Source organism: Tachypleus tridentatus, chromosome 2 (genome assembly GCF_004210375.1).
Source record: "Tachypleus tridentatus isolate NWPU-2018 chromosome 2, ASM421037v1, whole genome shotgun sequence".
Classification (NCBI taxonomy): domain Eukaryota; kingdom Metazoa; phylum Arthropoda; class Merostomata; order Xiphosura; family Limulidae; genus Tachypleus; species Tachypleus tridentatus.
Genome location: NC_134826.1, coordinates 35,120,253 through 35,147,065, shown reverse-complemented (window position 1 = coordinate 35,147,065; position 26,813 = coordinate 35,120,253). Strand labels below are relative to the sequence as shown.

At 32.0% G+C, this 26,813-nt stretch overlaps 1 protein-coding gene across 4 annotated transcripts in view; it reads right to left on the bottom strand.

Moving 5' to 3' along the window:
* Positions 1–5,141: 5,141 nt before the first annotated feature.
* LOC143240830 (MOB kinase activator-like 3) overlaps positions 5,142–26,813 on the bottom strand; it is a 34,481-nt gene continuing 12,809 nt past the window's right edge. The window contains exons 4-7 of one of the 4 annotated variants that reach the window (XM_076483986.1): positions 17,363–17,496; positions 11,470–11,585; positions 9,696–9,782; positions 5,142–9,134 (exon numbers count right to left, since the gene is read on the bottom strand). In XM_076483986.1, the coding sequence (XP_076340101.1) occupies positions 9,084–9,134; positions 9,696–9,782; positions 11,470–11,585; positions 17,363–17,496 (388 nt within the window). In that variant the 3' untranslated portion in view covers positions 5,142–9,083. Of the gene's footprint in view, positions 9,135–9,695; positions 9,783–10,399; positions 10,523–11,458; positions 11,586–17,362; positions 17,497–26,813 lie in introns of those variants that run through there. The other 3 variants (XM_076483995.1, XR_013021991.1, XR_013021992.1) reach the window with 3 other exon arrangements.

Here is a 26,813-nt window from a genome sequence, read left to right as displayed (position 1 = left end):
AACAAATACCTTGGCCTGTTCAGTGTAGTTCTTACTTGCCTAATTGGAGTTTATTAAAAATTATAAATAAACAAATTACTTATAGTTAAAATTTATTTTTAGATAATTTAAGAACTGATTTGAGTTTTACATGTAAAGAGGAGAAAGATATTGAAGAATAAGTTTATTTCTCTTCCATTTTACATTTTTAATCACATGTAATTTCTACATATTTGAAATGTATAAACAAACACAGATTGATACTAGTTAATCAATAAGCCATTACTTTATAAAATTATATACTTCAGTATTTTAAGGATGGTAAACAATTTTTATAGAACAAGAGAGAAGACTCTTTAAAACAGATTTTACTGTTCAAAGGCTTCAAGATGAACAATCAGACTTTTTAACTAATTGGGAACAAAGGAAAGATCATTTTGCTACAGCTACTGAGAAAAAACAGTATCAGAATGACCTTAAGTTGATCTCTTAAAGTTATACTAGCAATCTGAAATACCTGCCCTTTGTCTTGGTTATGAACTCAAGAAAATGTGGGGTGTTAATGCAATAAAATAACAGAAATCTTTCCTTTCACACAACGTTATCACAGTATTAATTATTACCTCACCCAAAGATGTTTAGAGGCTTTTAAAAACATACTATGTTCATACTTAACACATGGTATACATTATGCAATTGTCAGGGTGACTTTGTAGGAAGGGGTAGCAGATAAAGTACTGTTAGTATGTCTGTTTTCTCTTACCTGCTTTCAACACTCAAAGTTGTAAAACCCACCAGTCAGAGTAGGAAGAAGGTATAACTCAAGAAACGGCTCTTTATTTCAGCTTTACACTAATTGTTGGAGTAGAAACTTCAGCTGAGTTTGTATATTATTACAATAACGGTGGCCATTTTTATTACATTTCTTCATAAAATGTGCTGTTACACTCTCAGAGGTATATTTATGTTCCTTTCCCCTGAACTGTATATGCATTATAGAAAATTTAGTAATATTGTTTTGTGTAAGGATGTGGTGCATTTATAAATGTAATTACCATAAACTTATCTCAAAGAAAATAAATGCCCAATAATAGCAGTAATATTTATTGAACCACCATTAACATGGTTGAGATTAGCCCAGCAACTTAGGAGTTACATAATCAACATACAAACACACAGATATGCAATATATATATATACACACACACATGTTGTGAAGATGTGTAAAAAACATTAAATTTTAGTATGAAATATAAGAATCAGAATACATTTCATATGTCCTTGATGACAAGAAACCCACTTGGAATAAAAATGTATCTCAGAATGGCTGGTATGGGTATTGACAAAACAGAGAACAACGTTTGGAACTTCCTAGGTCATCTTCAAGTTAAGTGATTACAGGTTATGAGGTACATTTAACATGTATTTATAATGTCTATTATAAATGTCTTTTAATGAAACTGTATGTTTTAAACATTATTTTATATAAAAGAAAGCATACTTGTTATAGTTGTAAGTATATTTTGTTGTGTACATATAATTAAAAATTACACAAATATACATCTGGGAATCAAACTGCAAACAATGTTTCCGAGATACCAAAACACATGAATGGAATTGGTATTTATTTCACATCTCATCTCAATAAAATCTTGTAGGAAGTAATGTAAAGCATGTGCCCTCCAATGGCATAATGTTATGTCTGTGGACTTGAGAACACCAGAAAATGGGTTTCAATAGACACGGTAGACAAAGCAGATATCCATTAAGTAGCTTTGTGCTTAACTTCAAATAAAGAAACAAGAAAAACATGTTCAAAAAATGTTCTGTGTGGAATGTCAGTTTAAAACAAAAGTGCACTAACCTCATTGAACTAGTATCTGCCAGAAAAACTTGTAGGTTCAAGAAATCGTGATACCAAGTAATAAAAACCCTGTAATCAGAGCACTTTCAAAAGGTGCACCTTTATTTTTCAAGGGCAAACTTGGAACGCTTCACATTTTAAACACACTTGTGTTGTAGAGTTTATACTAAGGAGTTATTGCTAATTTTTTGACAAAACAAAAAGTAGACTTGATTATAAGGAGCAAAGCTTGCTACTATATGGAACTTATAAAGGCCAGTTTAGTTGGCTTTACAGTTTCTCCATCAATTATTGTAAATTAAGAATTATATGAGGCATTCTGAATGCACAAGTGGCATTTTTAGATATAGAACCAAAGTGTGTCCTTGTGAATGTATATCTTTAGTAAACTATTTTAGTCCTATTTAAAATGGAAGCCAAAAATGGCAGGTATGTTTGTGAAGATCCAAGCAGATTAATGATAATGTAATGATTGTTTGTTTATATTGCATTATTAACACTTTATTCTTTTACATCAGTGTGCACTAACCCATTGAAACAACAGTAATGAAAGTCACATGGACATACAGTAGAAAAGTGTACTATATTAATGATGCAACTTTGTATTCATTTATTGAATAATTCTCTTAAACTTCAAGAATTGATAGTTTGCGAGATATATCAAAATAAGACTGATAATGTTTTTATCATATCTGTTGACTTTGATTTTCTGAGAATAATAATATCCTACCAATTCAAATACGCACATTATCAACTGTTGCATCCATTGTTGTTTAGATTTGTTTTAATGCATTTTTTGTTATAAAATTACAATTCTTAGTTCTTGCATGAATCAATTTGAACATTTTGCTTATTGGTTGTTCAGATTCTTTGCTTGACATTAATGAAACCACATTTGGTACCAGATATTCATTAATATTTTGGTTAGACTCTTTCCTTAGCTAATTTGATGGTTTAACACACTGTATTGGAAATCATAGTCTGTTACAGTGAGATAGAATACCAACCACTCTTTAAGATACAGTATTAAAATTACAATGTTAACCTGGAACTATTCTGAAGAACAGCTGGAAACTTTGGCTACTTATTGAAGAGAATACTCCAAAGGTATACTCTTGTTATTAGACAGTGGCACAGAATTGGATTTTTGATTTTTATTTTTGTATATTTATAAGAAATATCATTACTAAAATTGATTTTTGAGTGACACCATCAATTTTATATATATCAAATTTCAATACAACTGGCTGAAATCCAAACCACACTTGTATTTATCCTCCAGTGTGCTTCATTGTAGATTTCTGTTGACTGTGATATCATTCACTTTTTTGCTATTGGATAAACTACTGTTGATTCTTTTCCCACAATTAGTAATTATCTGTAAAGAGCACCTTCCTTCAGTAGTACTAACATAACTGATGCCAATAGTGTGACAAATCCTCTACAATGATAGTTATTTGACTACCAGGATTAGCAGTTGTGAACCCACAGGCTCAAGGAAGTTTGCATAAAAAATAAATAATTCAAGCACATTCTAAAATAACAAAAATTTCTTTATTTACAATAACATATAAGAATATATTAAAATTTTTGTGCTTCTAAATTGAGTGATAATATTACAACTTTGAAAAGCTTTGATATCAAATGTTCTCTTCAACAGATAACACAGACATTCATAGGTTGGATTTCAGATTTTCTCAGTTTAGCAGATCATGCAACATGTTTCTATTTCAAACTCAGATTTATTAGACAGCCTCTTTGCTTGTAAAATGATGCCTGTAGACCTGTACTGTATAGTCTACAAGCAGGATATTGGCATTGTTTCATAAAGAACACAAACCATGATTCTAGCTTTTGCTTAATTATTTTGCATTGTATTGTTGATTTTTTTTAATTCAGCACATCCTTTTATTGATGCAATTTATTTCCCAGATGTGCCTACATTCCACATCACTCAATCTGTACATGTTATTGTAGCATAAACACTTCGTTTTTTTTTTTTTTTACGTTTGAATTTAATAGTTTTCTTTACCTTTGAACTCTTTTCAGGACATGTTATATATCATCTCATTAAATTCCAGACAGCTTATAAAACATAACTGGCATCTTGTAGACTTTATCTATTAGCCCCCATTTTGTAATGGGAAAATCTTGAAATTTTGCTTTAATTAAACACTTGTTACTGTTAAGACCAAAGTTTTTTTAGTCTTATCTGGTCATTTAAAGCATATTTCCATATTACATCTAGTTCAAAGTATTCACTACAAGCAGATTTTGAAAAATTTTAAAAATTAACTCAAATATTTGTTACATATCAGTTGTATCACTATTATTTAAAGTAAAATCTCACCTTCAGTCTTTTGATTGGGTTGTATGCTTATACATGCTATCATGTATCTTACTGTTCTGGAGCACTTTCAGAAAGTAGAATTTCCCTAGTCAGACAATGTGGCATTTACACACTGCACTTACAATAGGTAATTATAATAATAGAATTTTGGTTGGATCATTGTGCCTTTAAAATTTGATTTTATAAACAAAATTTAGGCTTTTCTAACATTTCATTTATATTAAACATTCACAGTTTATCATTTTTTACTTCTGCAAAACAATAGTGAAGTAATACATCAAAAATGCATAATTTGGATAACTCATAGAATATGTATACGTTTTCATGTAACAATTTATCACTTGATTCTGAGATGTCCATGAATAAGAAAAGTTACATTTTCTCTTTTCACTTGCAAGTGATATCTATCTGTATTATTGTTATGTTTTCCAATGTCTGCATTCTTCTGACATGTGTAATAGTGTGTGTACCAAGAGTTGTTCACTTTCAGTAATGCAATGTTATTAAAAATTGAAAACTTGTCACACAAGTACAATCCTTCATAGCAAGACTATCAGTTTCTTTTCATGAAAGTAGGCATGTCTATTGCTTTTCTTGTTCAAGTTATTATATCTAAAACTATTTTGCTGTGGTCAATAGAGATGCCTATATACATAGGTTTTTGATGGCTGAGAGCAATTACATTGTTTTTCTTTAATCTCATATCTGCAGCTTATAAAAACTTAAATTTCTGCATTACTTTACTTGTTCATGGAATGTTTTCAGTACAGTAAATTTTTTAAACATTTCTTTATTCCATATTAAATGTATGCATTTCATATATGTATATATTCATTGTTTGTTTGTTGCTTATTCTCAGTAGTTAACTTTCATTTAAAACACACAGACACATTTTTTTTCTCTAAGTATATCCAAAGGATTTCTGAAATTCATGTAAAAGATTTGAAATAGGTATTAAATTTATTTTATTACATGATTTTCACAATTTCTAAAGCAATGGACAGTTAATAAACAATTAGTACACAAAAATGAAAAGAAATGTAACAGAAAAAAAAAAAAACAGTGTTTTCCAACTGGTTACACAGAGGTAATTTCTAATCAGTCCTTAATAATTTCAGTTATATATATATATTTTAAAAAATCAGTTTTATTTACTGCCAATTGTTTATGCATCCTTGGATCTTTAAATGGGTTTCTTATTTTGACAGTTAAGCAAACATAATATTTTGTAACTCTTCACCTGAAGATAAGTACAATTAAAAAATAAAAAATTCACTTCATTCTAAATCTTTATTTTTACAAAACTGTGTTTCAAAAATTTTTAAAAATAATGAAACAGAAATGAATAGTACATAAGATAATTTACATTTGCTATTGTCATCTTTTGTTACTTGCTCATGCTTGAATACAAGAATGAATCTAAACTCAAAAATATACCAAGACCAAATATTGTGTTTTGTAAAACATTCTTTTTAAATCAAATTCGTAAGTGCACAGAAATCTGTCTTATAAAAAATAATACTGAAAATAAATTAGTACATGTTACCTCCCACAATAAATGAAAAACTCAGTAGTGGAAGCATGCTAAAAAGTAACAGCCATGCTTTGATCTATTTTTAATTTTACAAAATTCCCATACACAAGAAACAAATGAAAACTATTCAAACACGTTTTTTATTTTAATTCAGAAAATCAAGTTTTGCCAAATGCTTAAATAAGTTGGATCTTTGTGGTGTGTATTAATTCAGATTAGATAAATATGTTACTGAATCTAAAACAGCTTTAAAAAGTCCCACTCTTAGAGCAAAGTAGAACAGTAGTTAATTAAAACAAAAATATCTTGATTGTAAGGCCATTACAAAAAATGAATACTTAAAAATTGTCGATTTAAATATTATTAGACATGGAACACCTAGATATTTAGATATAGTATATTTATTTTTCAGTAATAATGCAAAGCTTTTCAATGACTGTCTGCTTTACCCATCCTTAATTCAGACTAGAAGAAAGGTACTTAGTCAATAGCACACATCACATTGTTTGACTGAATTGTGAAACTTCAAAATCATCCTTATATTAACTCCTTAGTATGGAGTACAAACTTATTTTGGTGCTAAACGAATGCCAAAAGTGGAACCACAGGTATATAAGTCCACATGCTAACCACTGAACTTACTTTACATAAAAATATCAAATTAACATAAATGCTTTCCTAGGTTTAACAAATGTAGTGAAAATAAAGAAAAATAATAAATGATGTTTATGTTGGTCAGTAACAGCAGTAACACCTAATTTAACATTCTGCCAGTAAAAGAAAACAATAATAAAATAAAAAAAATCAATGAAAAAAAAAGACATTTAACTATGAAATATTGGTTTTCTTTCTTTTTCAGTTCGGAAACCAAAAAAGTGGACTAGTATAGTATATTTTCCAGGTTCCATAATACCTAGGAGATAGATTTTTAACTAAGGCATCCTTCCTGATGTATTTAATTGTATTTAAAAAATAACACTGTAAAGGCAAATTGAAGATAAACTTAAAAAATATTGAAATATATGGTTACAAAGTCAGGAAATAATACAACAAATGAAAATTGTTATATTCAGTTGAAGCATTAGATGTATAAATAAGATGAAACATATGAATAAGCAGCTTTAAAAGCACTAGGAAGGAATTTAAAATGTACAAAACATAAACACTGAAAATTACAATGCAAATGTACTGTAATATCTTCACTAATAATAAGCTCTAAAAATCTTATTTTAAGCTTTTAAAATGGTAGAACAATATCTCTCATGGCTGAATAACAGACTTAAAAAGACAACTTTCAAAAATGCCTCTCTGAATTTTAACACAAGTTTACTAATACAATTACTATTCTCCAGGTGTCTATCGAGATAATGTCTAAAGTATCTAATTAATCTTGCAATGCTTTTGCAATACACTTCTAGTCTAAAATTAACCTTTTTATACCTTGCAAAATTAACTAAAGTGATACTGTTGTAATATATACTAACACCTGTATTATACTCACAAATTTTCATTATAAAAATAAAAGTTGAGATATTTGGATCTCATTAATACATATTTGCTACACATAACACTCACTCAGTAGCAGTTATTTATTGGAGGACTGACTAATAAGTTCTATAGTTTCTTAATAAATAATTTTGCACTCAGTAGTACTCATGATAAAATGCCTTTTAAAATAATCATAAATGTCAACTTAAGCTTGAAGTATTTAAGAATACAGGGTCAAATATAAGAAATAAATAATCATATACATGATACAACATGTAATTATAACAGAAATATATAAATATCTAGCTATTGTAGTCCAGTGTAGTTGAATTTGCTTCTTAAGGAAATGTATTTAATTAAAAATTGTCATAGAAGCATGTTCAGTTCCAAAGGTCACATCATTTATAAAATAAACAGTTGAAACTTAATGCCACAAAAGATGATTAAGGTTTTTCAAACATAAATATTTACATTCTTCTTTCAGAACCATTTGACTTTATTTGGCACTTAATTCAATGATACTGAAACACAACTGTAAATCATCATTTATAAAAGAATGATACAAAGCTTTAATCACTAAATTAAGATAAGTTTAAATAACTGCAAGGATAGAGACTTTGGAAGACTAGAGAAAAATACTTCCTCATTAAATTCATAAGTTTAAAGTTCTTTCCCCCACAATCCATAACAATGAGCCTTAATAGATTTTATATTCAATCAATGTGTCTACTAACATCATGTAAATCCCTTGACTTTCTGAAAAGGCTTGAACAAATTCCCATTAAAACCTATAAGGTTTCACTGGAAATTCATGACTTTGTTTTATGAGTAATAAACTACAAAAATACCATGGCATTATTTAATGTTACTTATCTATACATCCTTTGCATGTGCATTTGAGTCTCAATGTTATTTTGGCTGTTGTTAACTGCAATAAAAGAAAAGTGTTGCTTTCCAACTTTCACATTCTATTTCTGATACTTTAAACATTTTCACTCATTTAAATTTGTAGCAGTTTAATATAATAAAATTTCTCATATCAAATAGTATGATTTAATTAATAAGAATATTCTATGCCAAAACGACACCTTGGAATTTGTACAAATTATAGTAATTTAACAGAAATCATGGTTACCTGTTGTTTTTTTTGGTATATGAATAATGCATACAGCACATGTTAATATATAAGAAAAACATTATTAAATGACTGGAGATGCAATTTCTCAACTGACACAGTAACATTAAACTTTACAAAAATAAGTTAAAAACTAAACATAATACTACTGTCTACAAAGTTATGCATTAAAATATACAAAAGACTAGAATCATCAATCATTGCATGTGCTTCAGAAAAAACAAATCTTGACTATGTAAACAAAACAAATGACAGAACTGTAAAAATTTGTTTCTGTCCAAACAATGTACTTCAACTGTAATCACACATTTCCATTTCACTACATTTCAATTGTTTAGCGAATACATGTACTGTAAAACATTGGAAGATTTAGAAAGTAGACATGAAATTCAATAAATGTTCAATATTCTGTTAGGTTTTGCTAGTATAATAGTTATTAATACTTAAAACAACAATGTCTTGTCACATTGATGCTAAATTTTCCATGGGATTTTTTTCTCAAGCAATCATTGCTGAAGCTGTTATTGTATATCAGAATGGCTGATATGGGTATTAATACTTTTACTAACAAAGAAGAGAACAACGTTTTAAACCGTCCTAAGTCATCTTCAGGTTAACAAAAAACCTTATTGTTCAAAGCTGGACAACCTAAGCTACTGAGTGCTTCAAAATACATTATCATATGAGAGCTATGAACCGACAATGAGAAAAGATTGTATCTAAATAGTTAGTTTTAGCTGGGCTGTGGAGGGTTTTCCTTACAGATTTTTCTTGTCATTTCAGCCTATATAAAGAAGAAAGAATTAAAGTATTAACTATTTCATAAATGCTGCAAACAATACACTAACACAAACATCCTCTCACAATGCACATAATTTACAAACTTTAAAAAACGAATTAACGGTGAACAAGCAGAGCACATTTTGGTGCCTATCTTTTATGGAAACTGTTTTTATTTAATTTGGAATCTTTATTCCTGTATCAAAACTTTACAGAACTAGTGGAAATATTTTTTAAATAGTTGTATATTAAATTTAAATTGCTTTATTTTACTGTTTGTTTAGTTTCGTACAAAGCTACTCAAAAAATAACTGCACTAGCTTTCACTAATTTTGAAATCACAGTAGACAAATCACTGAAGTCCAAATTGTTTTCTGAATGTCAATAAATTTAGTATTGATAGTTTCAAAACATAGTGTATTATTTAATCTTGTACAATAAAATAATTAGCTGTATTATAAATACAGTTAGCACTGTCCATTAGCACTAACACACATAAATATATATACAACTCACAAAAAAGTATAGTGGTTTAAAATTAACAAATGCACCCCCTTTCTCTTACCAAAGGCTCGAACTCCTTCTGACTTACAATGTCAAACTCAGTAACAAAATAATAGAAATGTTTATAACAGGTATTGACATGGGCTTCCTAGGTAGAAGAAAATAACAAACACAAGTGAATGATTAATAAAACAAAATAACGTATACACACAAAAATTAACTGTTTTATTAGCACAGAGAGTTTTTCATTTTTATGCTAGCTAAACTAAACACTTAACCTTTCAATAATTCCCTTGCAGTTGATTAAACTGTCTGAGAGTTAAAAAGGAAAAATTAATCTATTATTGAAAACATTATTAAATCAATTTTATTATGTTAAAAACTAATTTTAGAGTGCACAACTGTATTTCCAAAATTAAAAAAATACTTAAGCAATTCTTTAATAATATTCATTAATAAATCCCACATAATATTAATAACAATTCAAACAACCAAGTGACTAATTTGAGCAGTACATGCAATCTACCAAATTACCATCAGAGGGCCTCTGAATCAACAAAAATGAGTTGATTATAATTCCAAATTTGCTAATTATATATACTCAAATGTGATAATCTTTTAGTAAAATGTACAAGTCTCTTGTACACAAAAAATCAAGTCACAATGATATTCATAATACATCTGTAAACAAATGTCACTAGTCTGAGTCAGTTAAGTCTGAGAAGACTTTCATGCGAAGAATCAAAATACTCTTGTTCATCATACAGTTTGAACATTCTTTGAATCTCTAGAGCTTCTGGAATGTGTATTTACAAGTTGTTTTTTTTCAGTGTTCTTTGTATTTGGTATTTGCTCTCCACTACCATGAATGAACTGTCAAAATGTCAGCTGTGTAGAGAAAAATGAATAATTGATAACTCTGACATCAAATATGTAATACAATGTTAAATAGCTCTCTAAAAAAGATTTTAGTATGCATATTTGACCCCGACTCATGCATCAAATGTTTCAAAAAATATGATAGCAAAACTACAGATAAATGTTCTTTAATGAAACTGTTAAAACTTAAACCATAACATTGGTCTGTGCATGTTGCTCACTGAATTTTTTAAAGTGTTTTGAGTAAAATAAGCTACACCATGTTGTTGTTACTTAAAACTTAAACAACTGAGATGACTGAAAAATTTATGACAAAACAGTAACAATAACAGGTAAACAAGTTTTGTATATAATCAAAACTGATGTTTAAACATAAATCACTGTATGCATACTTAAGTGTATATATTCTCTCCCCTCCCCATATGTGGAATCATAAAACAAGGAGTAAGGAGAGAAAAAAACTGATTATGTTATAATAATTATTTGATGCAACACATGAAAGGAGGCAAGGACTATCTTCAAGTACGTATTGTTTATCAATGGTTACATCGTTCATGGCCAGTCAAATCATCAGATATGCAAGGAATATTTTCACATACCTTCTTGCCACTAGATGCACTCAGTGACACAGGTAAATCAAGTTTAACAAACGATATAATGTGTATACACAGAACTATCACACACAATGTGTAGGTAATAATCGCATACATCATAAATAGGGGAGGTCTAAGTTATTTGGTGACTGGGTAACATACTGAGTTTGGTGAAATATGAATGAATTTCAGTGCAACGAAATACTAACCAGAATAATTTATTAATCAAATGATCATCTTTATTAGAGTTTCATGAGTTAATTTAAGATAACAGTACATCTAACAAGCACTAATGTATTAAACCATAAGGTATGAAACAAAATATCTGAAATTATTGATATATGAATCTTACATAATACTTACCGCTCCAATTGCAACTAGTCTATCAAAGTGATGAATGTAAACATGAACAAATACTCGAAACAATCGAGTTAGGATCTTTTTACATGTTGGGATGAAGTTCTTTGGAAATGGTACATCTGAAGAACATTGGAAGATATGTGACCTTAATATTTTTTAATATTATCAGAGAAAACTGACATAAGATATCAATTACAACAGTCACATATTACAGTTAAACACATTCTTTGTTTTTTGAAAGTGAAAATCAAAGAATGTAAAGAATGAGTAAACATTTAAGAAAAAAATTTGTAAAACTTAACTACAGCTGTAATAAGAATTATTAATCATACACTAAAACAGGCAGCTTACTATTCAAGAAATTTCTAACATGAAACTACTACAGTTCACTTAAAAAAAAAGATGATTTTAACGGTTCTCATTAAGATTTTCTTACAAATATAGTATTAGATATCAATTTCTCTTAATATAATTTCTATGGTGTTCAAACTACTAAAATTATATGATGAGTGCCTGTACACTTTTATTCTGTTCATTTTCTCATACTGACCAGAACAATGTGCTTACACTGCTATGAATGTGCATTAGCTTATGCTAACATCTCTTCTGTTTGAGCTTCTTCAAGTACAATAACAAGAGGTGAGAGCAGACAGCCAACATATGGCTTGGTATAAACAGAATTTAGGGTCTATGTTATTACGTAGGGCTTGATTTGAAATGAATATCAACAAAATCTTACAAGCTTTTTAACAACACTAATCTAAACATTGCATGATACAAGAAAATGGGGATATGAAACTATACATTTGATCCCTCTATCTTCATCATCCAAAGACCTGCAGTAAAGGCACAATAAACAGATAGGACAGAATTCATGATAAAACAGGGAAAATATTTTCAAAGGTTCAAAGTGGAATGGTTAATGACTAGATGTTAGTTTATGATCTTTTGGGGATGATGAACAACTGGTAAGAGAACCCAAAGTAAAGTGGATTGACAGGTTTGATAACATCCTTGAAACAATCTTAAACTGCCTTGGAAAGACACTTGCTGAAAGGGAGATCCTGAGGAGGAAGAGAGGGAACAGAGAAGAAATAAATGAAGGAGTACTATGAAAAAAAACAACTGAGAGTCCTTCTGACAAGACCTGAAACATCCAAAGATCTTTGGTGAAGATGTGCCAAAGAAGGATAATCTGGCCCCAACAGAATCTTTAGCTCATGGATAGTCTCTCAAACCTCTTGCAGCATGAGAGATGGTGGTAAGCAATATGTTGACATGCCACCAAAACACGAGAAAGATATATACAAGGGAGAGAAGGGCAGAAGAGTGGCAAGGGAAGACAAGGTAATATACTGTCAAGACTCACTACACAAGATTCCCAAAACAGACTGATACAGAGATGGGTCCATACATAAATCATGTAAATACATGAGGAGTAGATGCACAAGTTAAAAGTACATCAAAGAAGCCAGGTATAAAGGGAAATGATAAAGGGAGACAAGTGCCCTAATGTGGACAAAAGGAAAGGAGAATGAGACTCCATCAGGAAACACTCAGAAGAATGATGAATGAGAAGGTTCATGGAGGAGAGCTAACAAAAAAGGGTGGTGAGAGTCAAACAAAGGAGGGAGAACTAAGCCTGGGAAAAATGAATGGACATATTGAGATCTAAACTTCAAACATGAAGCAATGATTCCAAATGTTGACAATCGAGGAATGGAGCTGCAGAGAGATACGTCGAGGCAAGATTCAGAGATGGGAGAGAGATGAAGCATGTTGACCTCCAAACATTACTGATCTGCAAAATGGTTAGTAAGGAGGTTTTGTTTTGAATTTCATACAAAACTACACAAGGGCTAGCAGCATGATCCATCTCTAAGTTAGCAATGAAAGACTTGAGGGAAGACAGCTAGTCATTACCACCCATTGTCAACCCTCGTGCTACTCTTTTTACCAACATTATACTGGTCACATTATAATACCTCCACTGCTGAAAGAGTGAATATGAATTGTAGCATGGGGATTTTAACTTGTGACCCTCAGATTATGAGTTGAGTTCCATAACCACCTGGCTGTACCAGACCTAAGCTTGAAAGGAGAACCAAATAATAAGAGGAAGGAAGCATTGAGGCATATGTAAAGACATAGATCAAGATTGCACAGCAAAGATTAAAATCCTCCTCATCCTAACCAACCTCCCCTAAGAATAGAAAACTGGTTGAAGTTCAGGAGAACTCTCATGGCACATGAAAGACTCACAAATACATGGCAGATAACAGTCAAAACCTCCTCTGCAGATAACATAATCCCCAAAGTCACATTAACAATAGGTTGTTGGAATGTGTTATCAGTAACAGTTGAATTTGTACTAATAGTAAAATGAGAATTCACATTAACAAATGTGGGCCACACAATTGTTGCTTGAACTTTCTTGGAAATTAAAATAGGAAATTAAAAAAAAGTAGAAAATATGGAACAAAATTGTATGAAAACCAAACTCAGGACCCATGAAAAATGAAGTACAAACAAGTAGAAACAAGCTACATATCATAATAATACAACTGAGAAGCGATGATCTGGTTCCGCCATACAGAAGGAATCAGCTGTGCTGGCAGGGTGTATTGCTCAACACAGCTGTGCCATGTGTAAACACATGGAAAAAGGAAGGAAACATGGCTAATGGTGAGCCAAAAATTTGTGCATATAGACGGCAGTAATTATCAATAAAAGTACTGTGCCAGAAACGTGTTTGTTGTAAAGTACGGTCCTTTATTTACCACTAATAACCTAAAATACTTTAGGTATTTGAATAACATGCAACAGACCACTAAAATTAATTATCCATTATCATTCAGAGGAATAACTAATTATTTATTTCGTTTTTCTCCGAAACATTTATTTAAGTAAAAGGTGATACAGAGGCCTAATCTATGTTTTGGTTTGCAACTCCTGCTGCAACTAGTCTGTTATAAAAATTCATGGCTTATCAGTGCTTCTTGGAAGAGTGAAACAAATTACTAAAGTAAACTTCATATAGTGGTGGAGTGTAAGTAATCTTCTTGGTTCAGAATTACACAAGTTTTAATTAAGTTCAACCAATACTCTTAAGTTTTGTGATACTTTCATGTATTTTAAATATACATAGTACTTGGCTGAAAACCATTTTGTATGGAATCAGAAATAAGTTGAGTTGTAATACTGATGGTTGATGTCAATGTATGTAATGATGTTAATCATTCTTAGTGGAACAAAAGATGATGAAACTGCTGGTTATAGAAAAACAAACATTCTTAGAAAATGATGACTTCAGATTTATTGAGTATCCTAATGAAATAAAATGCACAAAACTAAAAAAAAATGTGTGCGTGTCTTTCCAGTCAGTAAAAAATCAGTTTTACTTATTTTGTAAATGTCAGTCATAACAACATTACATTAAACTTATTGCATGCCATTCTGTTTTTGAAAATTTAAATAAATTTAGCTCAAATAAAATTATTTATTGCAATAAATAAAAATGTTGTTTGTTTGTTCCTTGTCTGTTTTTTTTTCCTACACCTGACTTCTTAATTCACATCTTGTCCTCTAAATCCATCGAATAACTTACTTATTTTGTGGAGTCTGTTTAATTATGCAATAATCTATTCAACAGAATAAACATAATTTTATTTTCTCTGGTAGTTAGTCAAGCTAAGTCATTTTAACTTAAATATCTCCCTTAATTTACAAATGTGTGATATTAATACAACTGTGGACTAAAATGCAAAGTGTTGGTTTTCTACCTATAATTACAGGTGTTTTGAAAGATACTTAATCATACGTAAAAAGTTATAACTTAACTTTTCATTACTTATTAACTTATTCTTCAAATATTCAACTATTACTCTTCCTAAACCTAAAAATTCACACATTGTTATACATATGCACCATACATGTCTAATTCTAACTAAACAATTATGCACATGTGTAGGCTATTCTTTACGTTGAGACTAATAAGCGTATGATCAAGAAATTAACAGCTAAGTTCAGCCGGTTATATTTACATGTAAATACACCACACATTTATTTCATGTGAAAAGAATCAGTTTCCACTTCCTTAACATAAACATCAAAACCTCATTTACTAAGAAAATTTTCTTATGTTTCATTTAGTCTGTGAGATAAAAAAAAAAAAGCTACACAACATTATACAATATACAAGGCAATGATATATACATAAAATTGTGCAGAATTTTCCATTGTCTAACAAACAAATTAACAATAAATAGTTTTTATGTTTGAAGGTTCATCTGCTAACCAGGAAACTGGAGAAACTTCTAAAAATTTGAAAGTCTGTTAGGTGACATTCGAGCAGAACCACAGCATTTAAAAACAACAACAGAAACAGTTGACAATACTTGAACAGTAATCACTTATTAAATATTACTCAAGGAAAATTCAGTCTTACAATTTGTATAATGCTCATTACTAATAAAAGCTTATATACAAAAATAATAAAAAAATTACATTACCAGCATTTTTTATTTATCTCAGCATAAAAAACAATATGGTGAAGTATGTGATGGGTGATCGTTTAATGACTGCATTGTTTCTGTGAAAGGTATTGCATGTGTAGTGTATTATTTTTATTACAACACAAATAATATACCTATTGTAATCTTTCTATTACTTTTAAAGATCTGAATTTATTTTCCAATCACACTGTTCGTATTACTTTGTCCCATATTGCTATTTACTTATTATTTATGTTTATTAGGCATGTTTAATTAATCTACAATTTTATATTAAATAGATAATGACTATTAACCTAATTGCAAAACTTGTATAGTTTTGTTTTGCCTAAATCAGCAGCAGTTCTTTTAACTGGCCACAACACGGTGCTCTTACAATGAAAGCTTACCATGTGTGTATCACACATAGCATCAAATAACTGTAGATAGAAAGCATGAATTTTTAGTTAAAAAATATCATTACTGTTCTGTATAATGTATTTTAAACCTGTATGCAAATGTTTTATTTTATTCTTGTGGATAGCCTGTAAAATAAAATGTTTTGTTTTCAAACACAAACTTGTATTTATGGTGTCATATATAAAAAACAAACAAATTGGTTTTATATCCTTATTTATCATAAAGCAACTTGCATTCAGTGCTAAGGAAAAAATAATGACAATTAGCACAATTTTGGTGGAAGGAAAAAAAATGGCAAAGCTAACAGCATAAGCACATAATTAAAAGATAAATTGACTGTTTTTATTTCACAACAAACACAAGTACGAAATGCTAATCTATATCACTCAGTTTTGGCACTTTTGCTTCAACAACTAGTGTTAAAATAAACAAGTGTATTAAAATGTTAGAGGCCCTAAAGTTGACTTTTGTCCTAAATTTCTACAAGATGTATACAATCATAAACTGTCATATGTAAAGTATGTTAAAAATGCTTATTTTAGTACAGTTCTCATTCTTAAAACATTATTTATAAATGTGAAAAAAGTAGCTCAAATTTGACTCAAACATTTCAGTAACATGACTAATGGCTTGTGACTATTCAAGATTGGTTATTAAAAGATATAACAAGGGAGTTCATTATCAAATTATAAAGAAAGAATAACAACAAAGATGATTGTTGTTTTAGCAATTATACTACATCACAACAACAGAGATTTGCTGACCAGTTGACTGTAGCGACTAAAATGTGTATGATCTGCATCAATGACACAAACTGCAGCAACTAACATACATCACCATTCCATATGAAAGTTTAATACTAAATACCTACACATTAACTATTTTTTCTAGAATTTTAAAAAAATCAACTAAAACTGCAATGCAGGAAATATTTTCCAAATTAAACTAAATTATTAATCATAAAAACACAGCTGATGTTTACTTACCAATTTTTACAGGAAAAATATCTTCATTATTGATCTGTGCTTCTACCCAGTCCATTAAAAGAGAAACATATTTAGGAGCAGGAAGTGGTGTAGGCTTTTTGTACCTGATGCCATCTGCCCAAAGGTACTCAAACCTACATTGGCATTACAAAAATAATTATAATAAAATACTTCTTTCAAATTTTGATGACTTTTTTAAATATTAAATAACACATACACTTACAATGCTTAAATTTTTATTGTCATTATCCCTGATGCTTTCAAGTTGATATGGTTTGGTTTGTTTCGAATTTCACCCAAAGCTACATGAGGACTATCTGCACTAGCCACTCCTAATTTAGCAGTGTAAACTAGAGGAAAGGCAGTTAGTCATCACCTCCAACTCTTGGGCTACTCTTTTACCAATGAATAGTGAAATTGACTGTCACATTATAATGCCCCCATGGCTGAAAGGGTGAGCATGTTTGGGGTGACAGGGGTTCAAACCCACAACCCTCAGATTACAAGTCGAGTGCCTTAACCAGGCCTGCAAGTTGATATGGAAAGTAAATAGAAGATATATTTTATACTACTCTTGTCAATATAAATTAAAAAGTCCATGATACAGCCAGTGAGTACAATACTAAGTAAAAGTAAAGATCTACTATCATTTAAAAAACATAACTGTTTTCATTCATGTATGTGACAGGTATTTCCAAAATTCAATCACAAAAATTGTTGAATTGGTACCTATTTAATGACACCTGTTGGACCTACAAATGAGCACTCAAGAATTCTTCTCAGAAGTGTACCTCCTAACCCTAAACACACCTCAACAAGATCAAGAGGTAATAGCAAGAGAATTTATAGATCCATCCTTGTTCTCCAGTGTAGTCAGAAGTGGTATTGTAACAGATAAACAGGACCAAACTGGAAAATGTTGTGATGTAGTTATATTGTTGAAGATTATATAAAGATTTTAAATATATAATTTTCTCCACAAGGGGGTTTTCTTGTCATTATAGATTATTGTTGAAGATTATTGGGGTTGGGAGTCAATAGAAATTAGTGACTGGACATACTCTTAGAGATAAGGTCCCCTTTCATCATACTTTGAAAAATTCTGGCCTTGTCCCAAAATTGGTTTAATCATCAGGTACTGAAAGAAATTGAAAAAAACCCTGGCAGAAATAGTTCTAGGGCAACACAACAGGAACACCAAAAAAGGTTAAGGAAAAAAAAAAAAGAGAGAGACAAAGTGATCTCCATATGAATTGGAGCTCTGAAGCATCATGTGAAAAATAGGCATCTAATCTCTGATGTCTCAAATTGTATGTAAGAACATACATGCAGAGTTGGGAAATAAGTATTTGACAAGGTATCATTAGCCACGAAGTGTCATCCTTTGTCCACTTCTTAAGGGAATCTTCCTCTGATGGAATTCCAACATACATTCTGGAGCATGATCAATCTTTCCTTCATTGCTGTTACTGTCATTGTTGTTTGGTAAATAAACTACCAACCTGAAGTGCAACTGGAATTGTTAGCACAGGATGTTAGGTATAAGACCTGGGTTTGCATACACTTCTTTTAACTGTGGACTGAAGAGGCAAATAAACAAGTAATAGAGCCTTATTGAGATGGGTCTTCCAATGATCATGGGTTAAAGGCTACGTCACTGCATTTGTTGACTTGCATTCAAAATTTACTTGAATGAATATTTTATAAATTTTTGTTTATCAATTTGGCATTAAATGGTAGATTATAATTCAAATTATAATATTATGCATTAGTTAATTTTTTAATTTAAAAGTAACTTAGATAAACACACCTAAATGTTGATTTTTGTGCCATGTGCTATATTGAATGCAGCACCAGTTGAAATTAGATGTTTGTACATAATTTCATAGTAATTAGGAACTCAAATTACCAATATTGACAAGCTAGAACATTAAACAATAACTTCCTGTCTTTTCTATTTGCTCAAATATTGCTCATTTTATGAATCAAACACAGTGGCCCCATTAACCACTCACCAATTTTGGAAATGCTGCCTCGTATACATTTACTTCTGTCTATGATATGAAATCTGAATATCTCCCTAGTAGCTTTCTCAACCATTTGAAAATGTGACTGTCATTTCCTTCATTTGAAATAAGACTTTAAGAAAGTAGGTTAAGTCTTTAGTCTGTTTGTGTGTTTTCTTATAGCAAAGCCACGTCAAGCTATCTGCTGAGCCCACCGAGGGGAATCAAACCCCTGATTTTGCATTGTAAATCTGAAGACATACCGCTGTACTAGCGGGGAACAAGTCTTTAGTCAGCTCAAAATTTCATATTTTGTAGACTCAAATACAGCTTAATTACTAAGCTTGATAAATTATAATGGAATTCTATGCCATCTATATAGTTATTTATGATATTTTGGATAACTTAAATGTACATGTAAAATCTAAAAAAAAAAATTTCATTTCACATCCACATACAAAATTCGATAAGGCTTAACAACCTATAGCAAGCAGCAAATAAGTATGCAAGTTGTTGTAACAATAAGGTATAACTGTTTGCTGTACTTATTTATTTACTATTCTGTGTTTTAAGAAAAATAAGCTTGAGAATTTATTTCTAAATAGTAATAATCTATAATAATAGAAAAGTGACTATATTTTACAAAATACTAGTCTACTAAAACACAGCCAAGAAAGGGTCACTTTTTAAACATTGGTTTTATACTCTTGGATACTTTAACATAAGTGCATGTGCTCCACATCATTGTGACTTGTGATGCAAGCCAGCAAGGGCAGAAAAGTCAATATAATAAAAATAACACATATATAAGTATAGTGTCATGATATTGAAGCTATTAAATCTAAACATTTGTGTACGAGTTATAATCTGCAGTCATTCTAGAATGAAAAAAGTATACAATTTATATTTATTTCCTAATTTTTTATGGTGGTTATGACATTAGTCAAACCTACTGTACATGTACAGAGATTCCAATTCATAGTGAAAATAACAGATTAAGTTGTTTTTCTTTAAAACAAACATCTGATAATTATCTCGAGGTTATAAAGATTTTACATGTAGGATTTTAAAATTTTCCTAATGCATAAAAGTATTTTAATCTTAAAATGAAAATTACTTTGCATGTTGGATATTCCGAATTTTGAAAGAAAAATTTATGAAAAAAGCTTTAATTAAAAATTCTTAATACTTCATTCAAAACCTGATATTTTGTGTACAAAAGCTTTTTAATGTTTACCAATAACCTGCAAAAATTTGTAAACATAAGTATACATTATCAAAAATCATAATATAATTACTCTCATGAACACTTTTATGGTTACAAGTTGGCTAGATTCCACCCAACCCACAATGGAAGGATTAATTTGAGAGGGCAATCTGATAGAGGCCAATAATCTCAAAGCAAAGAACTGCATCATGAAATAAATAAATATGAGGACATATTCTGACTTGTCTACAAGCCAATTTGTAAGATATCATATAAAAGTAATGTCAAAAAATCACCAAATGGCAAACATGGTTATATGTAACCCAAAATCATCTTTACAGTGTTCAGAAACACCACAGTAAACAAGATGTATCAAATGCACAAGTAAATTTGTCAATCTAGCTAAAAGTGATTTGATATATGATACAAGCCTTTATTAGCCTTCCTGGAAGATTCAGCATGGGTGAGATAACAAATAGCTCTGACTAAACAAAAATGTTCTTCTGAATGAAAATTAAGGAGGGGAGGGAGCACAAGAGGCCAAAAGCAATGACTAACTTCTCTTACTGCCCAAGTTTAGATAGGAAGGCATAACTTAGATATGAGGCCTCCTGAGGGAAGCCAGTACATACATAAAGCATCAAAGGAGAATAATAAAATGGCTTCTACCTAATGCAAGCAATGAAGAAAATTTTTTAGAGATAAATGATAGAGTGAAAAAAACATCATTGGTTCAAAGAGGCAGAGGATCAAAGAAACATAAGATTAAGCTCAAGTCCTATTTACAAGAATGACTATGAACTTAAAGGTCATTAAAGATGACAGGTTTGGAAGGGGTCCTTGAACAATGAGATCAAAAAGAGAGTAATGGCTTTTGTGACATCTGGAAGAAGCCAATAAGCCACAATCATGAAACAAAAACTTGGAGATAACAGTAGTATTTTTGAGGAACTGGAGGCAGATAAGAAATATTACATCTAATGCATCATCTATAGAAAATATACCAATGTGATTGATAAGCTGCCACTGAAGTGTCTGCAAATGCAGACTAAAATTCAAGCCACTCTAAAATAGAATTCAGCTATGAAGCTACATACATCAAACATCAGTGAGGCAAAATAATGTTTAGGATTGCTGAAGCAGACAATCTCAAAGTGGTGATAGAATTGGTTCCCTGTTAAAAATATGGCATAATAGGATAAACCATGACCAAGCTGGCCAAAGTGAAGAGACAAGGAAAATTAGACATTTCACAGAACTGATCTTGGTGAGCATCAGAGGAAACTGCAGGAAGCAGGGGAAGAACAAAAAAAAAGTTTATCATAAGATTGACTTACTGTATCCATATCCAAATAATTTAAAACAAGAACTTGAGACCAGTAGCATAGAAAAAGACAGTTATCCAGCATTGCATTGTGAGGGCCCAGATATGTGCAAAGCATTGAAAAAGCAAAGGAGAAAGATTCCACTTCATGAAAAGAAGCTGATGATTGTGAAGAAGAAAATCTCTCAAATAAAAAGAGTTGAACTGTTTTTATTAATAAAAGTTGAAAATATGAGTATTGTCCTGATAGGTGATGTAAGCTACCACTGCAAAACTGTGTGAAGTAAAACAGAATCATGGTTCCGAAAGAGGCAGAAGCTCAAGTTAAGCACATAAAACAGACCAAAATTCTAACATGTTTTTTGGAGCTGGTGCTCTAGAGGACACCCAAACATAAACAATGCTGATCTCCCAACACAATGTCTCAATAAGAAGGCATCTGTGAAAAAATAAATGCATGAAGAATGAGACCTCTGTGAAGTAAACTCTTGATTCACTTAAAATGGGAGAAACAGAAAAATGGTGAAATATGTGGACAAACTATGTGACAACAGACTGAAGTCAGATGCCACTAAAATGCAAGATCCCATTGATTGAGTTAAATGTAATCTCATCTCAAGTAAAAAACACTGTGAAGTGAAACCATCACCTCCAAGGCAAAAAGGATGTTTTTGGATGGCTGTATGTAAACTTGACTCCCAAGGATTGCAACATAAAGAGGAAGTCACATGCTTTATGTATATTGCACTTGTATTGATGGTGAAATACAACGTGGTGAAAGACATGTTCTTCTCTCAAGAGTATATAGAATCACATATTAATTTGGTACCAGGACTAGTGCAAGAAAATGACAGAAGTACCCTCTAAAAGCATCAGAAGCAATGAGAGAGTCAGATCCAAAACTGACAGTTAGGAGACAAAAGACCCCAGTCAAAAAGCTATGAGAGAAACTCCAACACTTGCACTACCGTAGATCAAACTGGGTGAGTGAGAGGAGGTTGTTTGATTCAAGGAACCAAACAAGATGAGCATTAATCATCCTTTCTAAAATCTCACAGAGACAGTTCATCAAAGAAATCAGACAATAGTTTGAAGAAATTTTGGGATCCTTCCCTGTCTTAGAGAAAGGGAAGACAATGGTATGGTGCCTAGCATCAGGAAAAACATTCTCCTGCTGGATCCAAGTAAGTACAACCAGAAGAATAGCAAGACAGGCAGGAGAGACATGGCACAGGATCTCGTAGTGAATATCAACACGTCCAACTGATGTACTGCCAGAACGATTAAAAGCAAGCTTGAGTTCCACCAATGTAAAGGGGCGATTATACAGACAATATACTGGAAAGGAAAAAGGCAATCTCTCTCCCCAAATCTTGATGGCTAGGAATGTGGGTGGATGAAGCAGAAATGCTAAATGCATGAAAAAAGCTTTTGCCAAAAGTATCAGCAACTTCCTGACCATCAGAGAGCAAGATTGAAAGGGGGCAAAAGTATACTGCCCACTGACTTTCCTAATCTTGTCCCATATGACTTTGGAACTGGTGGTAGAAGAAATGCTAGTCGTGACCTTAATCCAAGATTCCTTCTGGCTTTGACTTCTTACCTGCCGAACAAGTGCATGGGCCTGCTGGAAAGTGATGTGGTTTGAAAGTGTGGGATACCTACAAAAGGTATCTTAGGCTCATTTTGGAGCCTTCTGTGTCATGTAAGCAGGATTCCATCATGGATGATGATACTGTGAAAAATGAGTAAAGGTTTTAGAAATAGAATGAGCAGCTGCATGGACAATACAGTCAATTACTGATGACTTACAGATGATGGCAGGATCAAGTTCCAAGAGAGCAGTGAAATAGGGCCAGTTGGCCTTGTTCAATTTCCACTTAGGAAAGCAGGTCAGGTAGCATTGATCATGATTAGTCTCTCTCAAAATGATAGTAAAATGATCGTTGCCCCGAGGGTCACTGTCAACCCTCCAAGAAATGGAGGAAAAAGTGAAGGGGAACCAATAGAGAGATCAATAGCAGTAAATGACTGACTAGGTATAAACACCAGTAGTGAAGATAGAGAGGTTGTGATTGAGAGCATACACTCTATAGCACAACTACTTCCATCAATATCAACATCTCTCCAGAGGGGATTATGTCCATTAAAGTCCTCCAGGATTAAAAAGGGAGATGGCAACTGTTCAATAAGAGCATCAATGTTCGATTGATCATAGGTCTCTCTGGAAGACAGGTAGAGAGAACAGACATTGATAGTACAACCCAAGGAAATATGGATGGTTATAACCTCCAAAGGTGTATCAAGTGGCAAAGATAGGGTGAGCACATGTTGATTGGCCAGTAGTGCCAATCCATCACACAACCTATCATTTCTGTACAAAAACTACTGAAGAGTGACTACACTGGCATGTTTCTGAAGCATTTCCTGTAAGGAAGAATGCATAGGATGAATCACTGCCTTGATGTCATCTAAATTAGAAAGGAAACCTCACCAGTTCCACCATATAAATGTGGCTATTACAACGAGGCATTGTAATAGGTATTATTCTAGATTGATATGGTGGCTATTTTTATTTATATGGAAGAGAACTGTATGGAGAGCCCTTCTGTTTTTGATGTCTTTTCTCTTTATTCTCTTTTGTGGAAAGAGGTCTATTGACCTCCGTGGATTCTGTCCTGGGTTGAAGACATTGATTGAAGACATGAACAAATAATCATTCATCTCAGAGCCAAAGAAGAAGATGGACCACGGAAACGTCAGAAGCCAGAGCCAAAGAAAGTGGATTTGGGAAGCCACTGGAAGAAATAGTGGAGATATAGATAGGTATTGGCATTTATGTTTACTCATCAACTCTCTTAACCATGGAGGGCAAAATATTCTTCAAGTGTTTTGAAAATGACTCTGTTTGAAACATGGAGAGATCTGTCTGCACTCTCATTGTAGCAGTGGAATGGAGTGCAGCAGCATATGTCCAAGATGGAGTGGTGAACAGTAACTTTCAAGCCTCAGGGTAGGAAATGTTATGAACTGTTTTCAAGTACTGTACCTCTTTTTCATCCACCCACCTAGAGCATCAATGAAAGTAAGATAGGTGAGAGCCATTACAATGAGAGTCCATTCTGTACTCATAGGCATCATGGTCCTTGCCACCTCAACAAGCACACATCTATGAACCACAACATGATGTCTTTGAATGACTGAACAGCTTACATTGGAAACATCTGAGAGTAGTTGGAATATATAGCCACACTTTGCAATTTAAATAACCTGCCTTGATGGTGGCAGGTAGACGTGATAATTTAAACATCAAAATTAGAATACTGGTCAGCATCATACTTCTATCTTTGTGAGTAGAGATACACCCCACTGCAGAAATTCCTTGGGTGGAGAAGCCAGTAAGGATGGATCTCTGACTTGGGAATGTTCTTCAAATCCCTCTCAACAATAACTTCTCATGACGAATTCAAAGTTGCATATCTCAATGGGTGTATTCCCAATGGTCTTCAATTTCAAGTAAAGTTTGGTATGTTGTGGTTAAGATATTTACATCAAAATGTCCCCAGAACATACCTTTTTGACTGACTTATAAGAGCCAGCAAGCCTCTCTAGTCCCTTCTGAATAAAGAAAAAAGACATTTGCCCTAAATATTTGTCTAATAAAGAATGTAATAACAGAAAATGATGTATAGGTGATGAAGATTGCTCTTCAGAATCTTCAAGATGTGGCTGTTTATCTATGGTCTCTTTTTCACTATTTTATTTTTATTTGGGGGATCCATAATAAAGAAAGAACATTTCAGTACCCACTGATCCCACTTACCATAAAGTCCTACAAAGGGATACACTACAATGCCAAACAAGGACATTGCAGTAACACCAAGGATTCGCTAGCACTATACCCAAACACTAACATAAGATACAATGTCCACAATACCCATTAAGAATGTCCAACACTGGTACTTGGTTCACTCTAGCCCAAGCAAACCAGTTGACTGACCCTGGGGGGCCACCACAAGGGCACCCATATACAAGAATGTAAGACCAAAGTGATGTGTTAAGGTTGGACCCCTCAACCACCAGGATCCTATCTTCCATTTAAAGGGTCATCACACACAGACATCACATGAGTGGATGTTTAAATCACAGAGAAAGTAAACTGAAAGAATAGAACCTTCCCTGGAAGGTCTCCTCACCACATACAGAAATCCACACCAAGAGAGAGAGAATGCAACTGGATACTCCCTTGGTGATTGATATGTCTTATTACTGTAGAACTGTTGGAATGAATCATTCCCAGACAAAATATGGTAAGAGAAAGGAAGTGATTCAAAGCACAATGGACTTCAAGAAGCTCAAGGACATTGATATGTAAAGAACTTTCACCTTTAGACTAATGACCGAAAACCTCCTAGTGATTGACTCATGCATCCCAGCCCTAAAAATGGATGCATCCATGAAAAGACATAAATGCAGAAAAGGAGGAGAAAGAGAGATGCCTGTTAACATATGGGCTTTGTCCAATCACTAATGCAGATTATCCATCAGGGTAGGAGGAAGGGTAATAAATGCTGACAAAGGATATCAAACAAAGTCTCATTGATCATAAAGAGCCCACTTAAATGATTGCATATAAGCATGATCAATGGGGACCACTGACATCATTGACGACCACTAAAAGAACATAGCAGATTAACAGTTCCACAGAACAAAGTCACAGAGAAGAAGGCTGAACCCAACTGAGGTGAGTGTCAATAAAGGCACCCAAGTGAATAAGATATTGGGTAGGTCAGAAGGAGGACTTCTTCAATTTGATTAACCAGTCCACCAAAGTAGCTACTAGAAGAAACTGGCTGACTCCAGTTTGGAAGAAGTCAGTTGTCCATATAATGGTGGAATTGCAACCCTAAAACA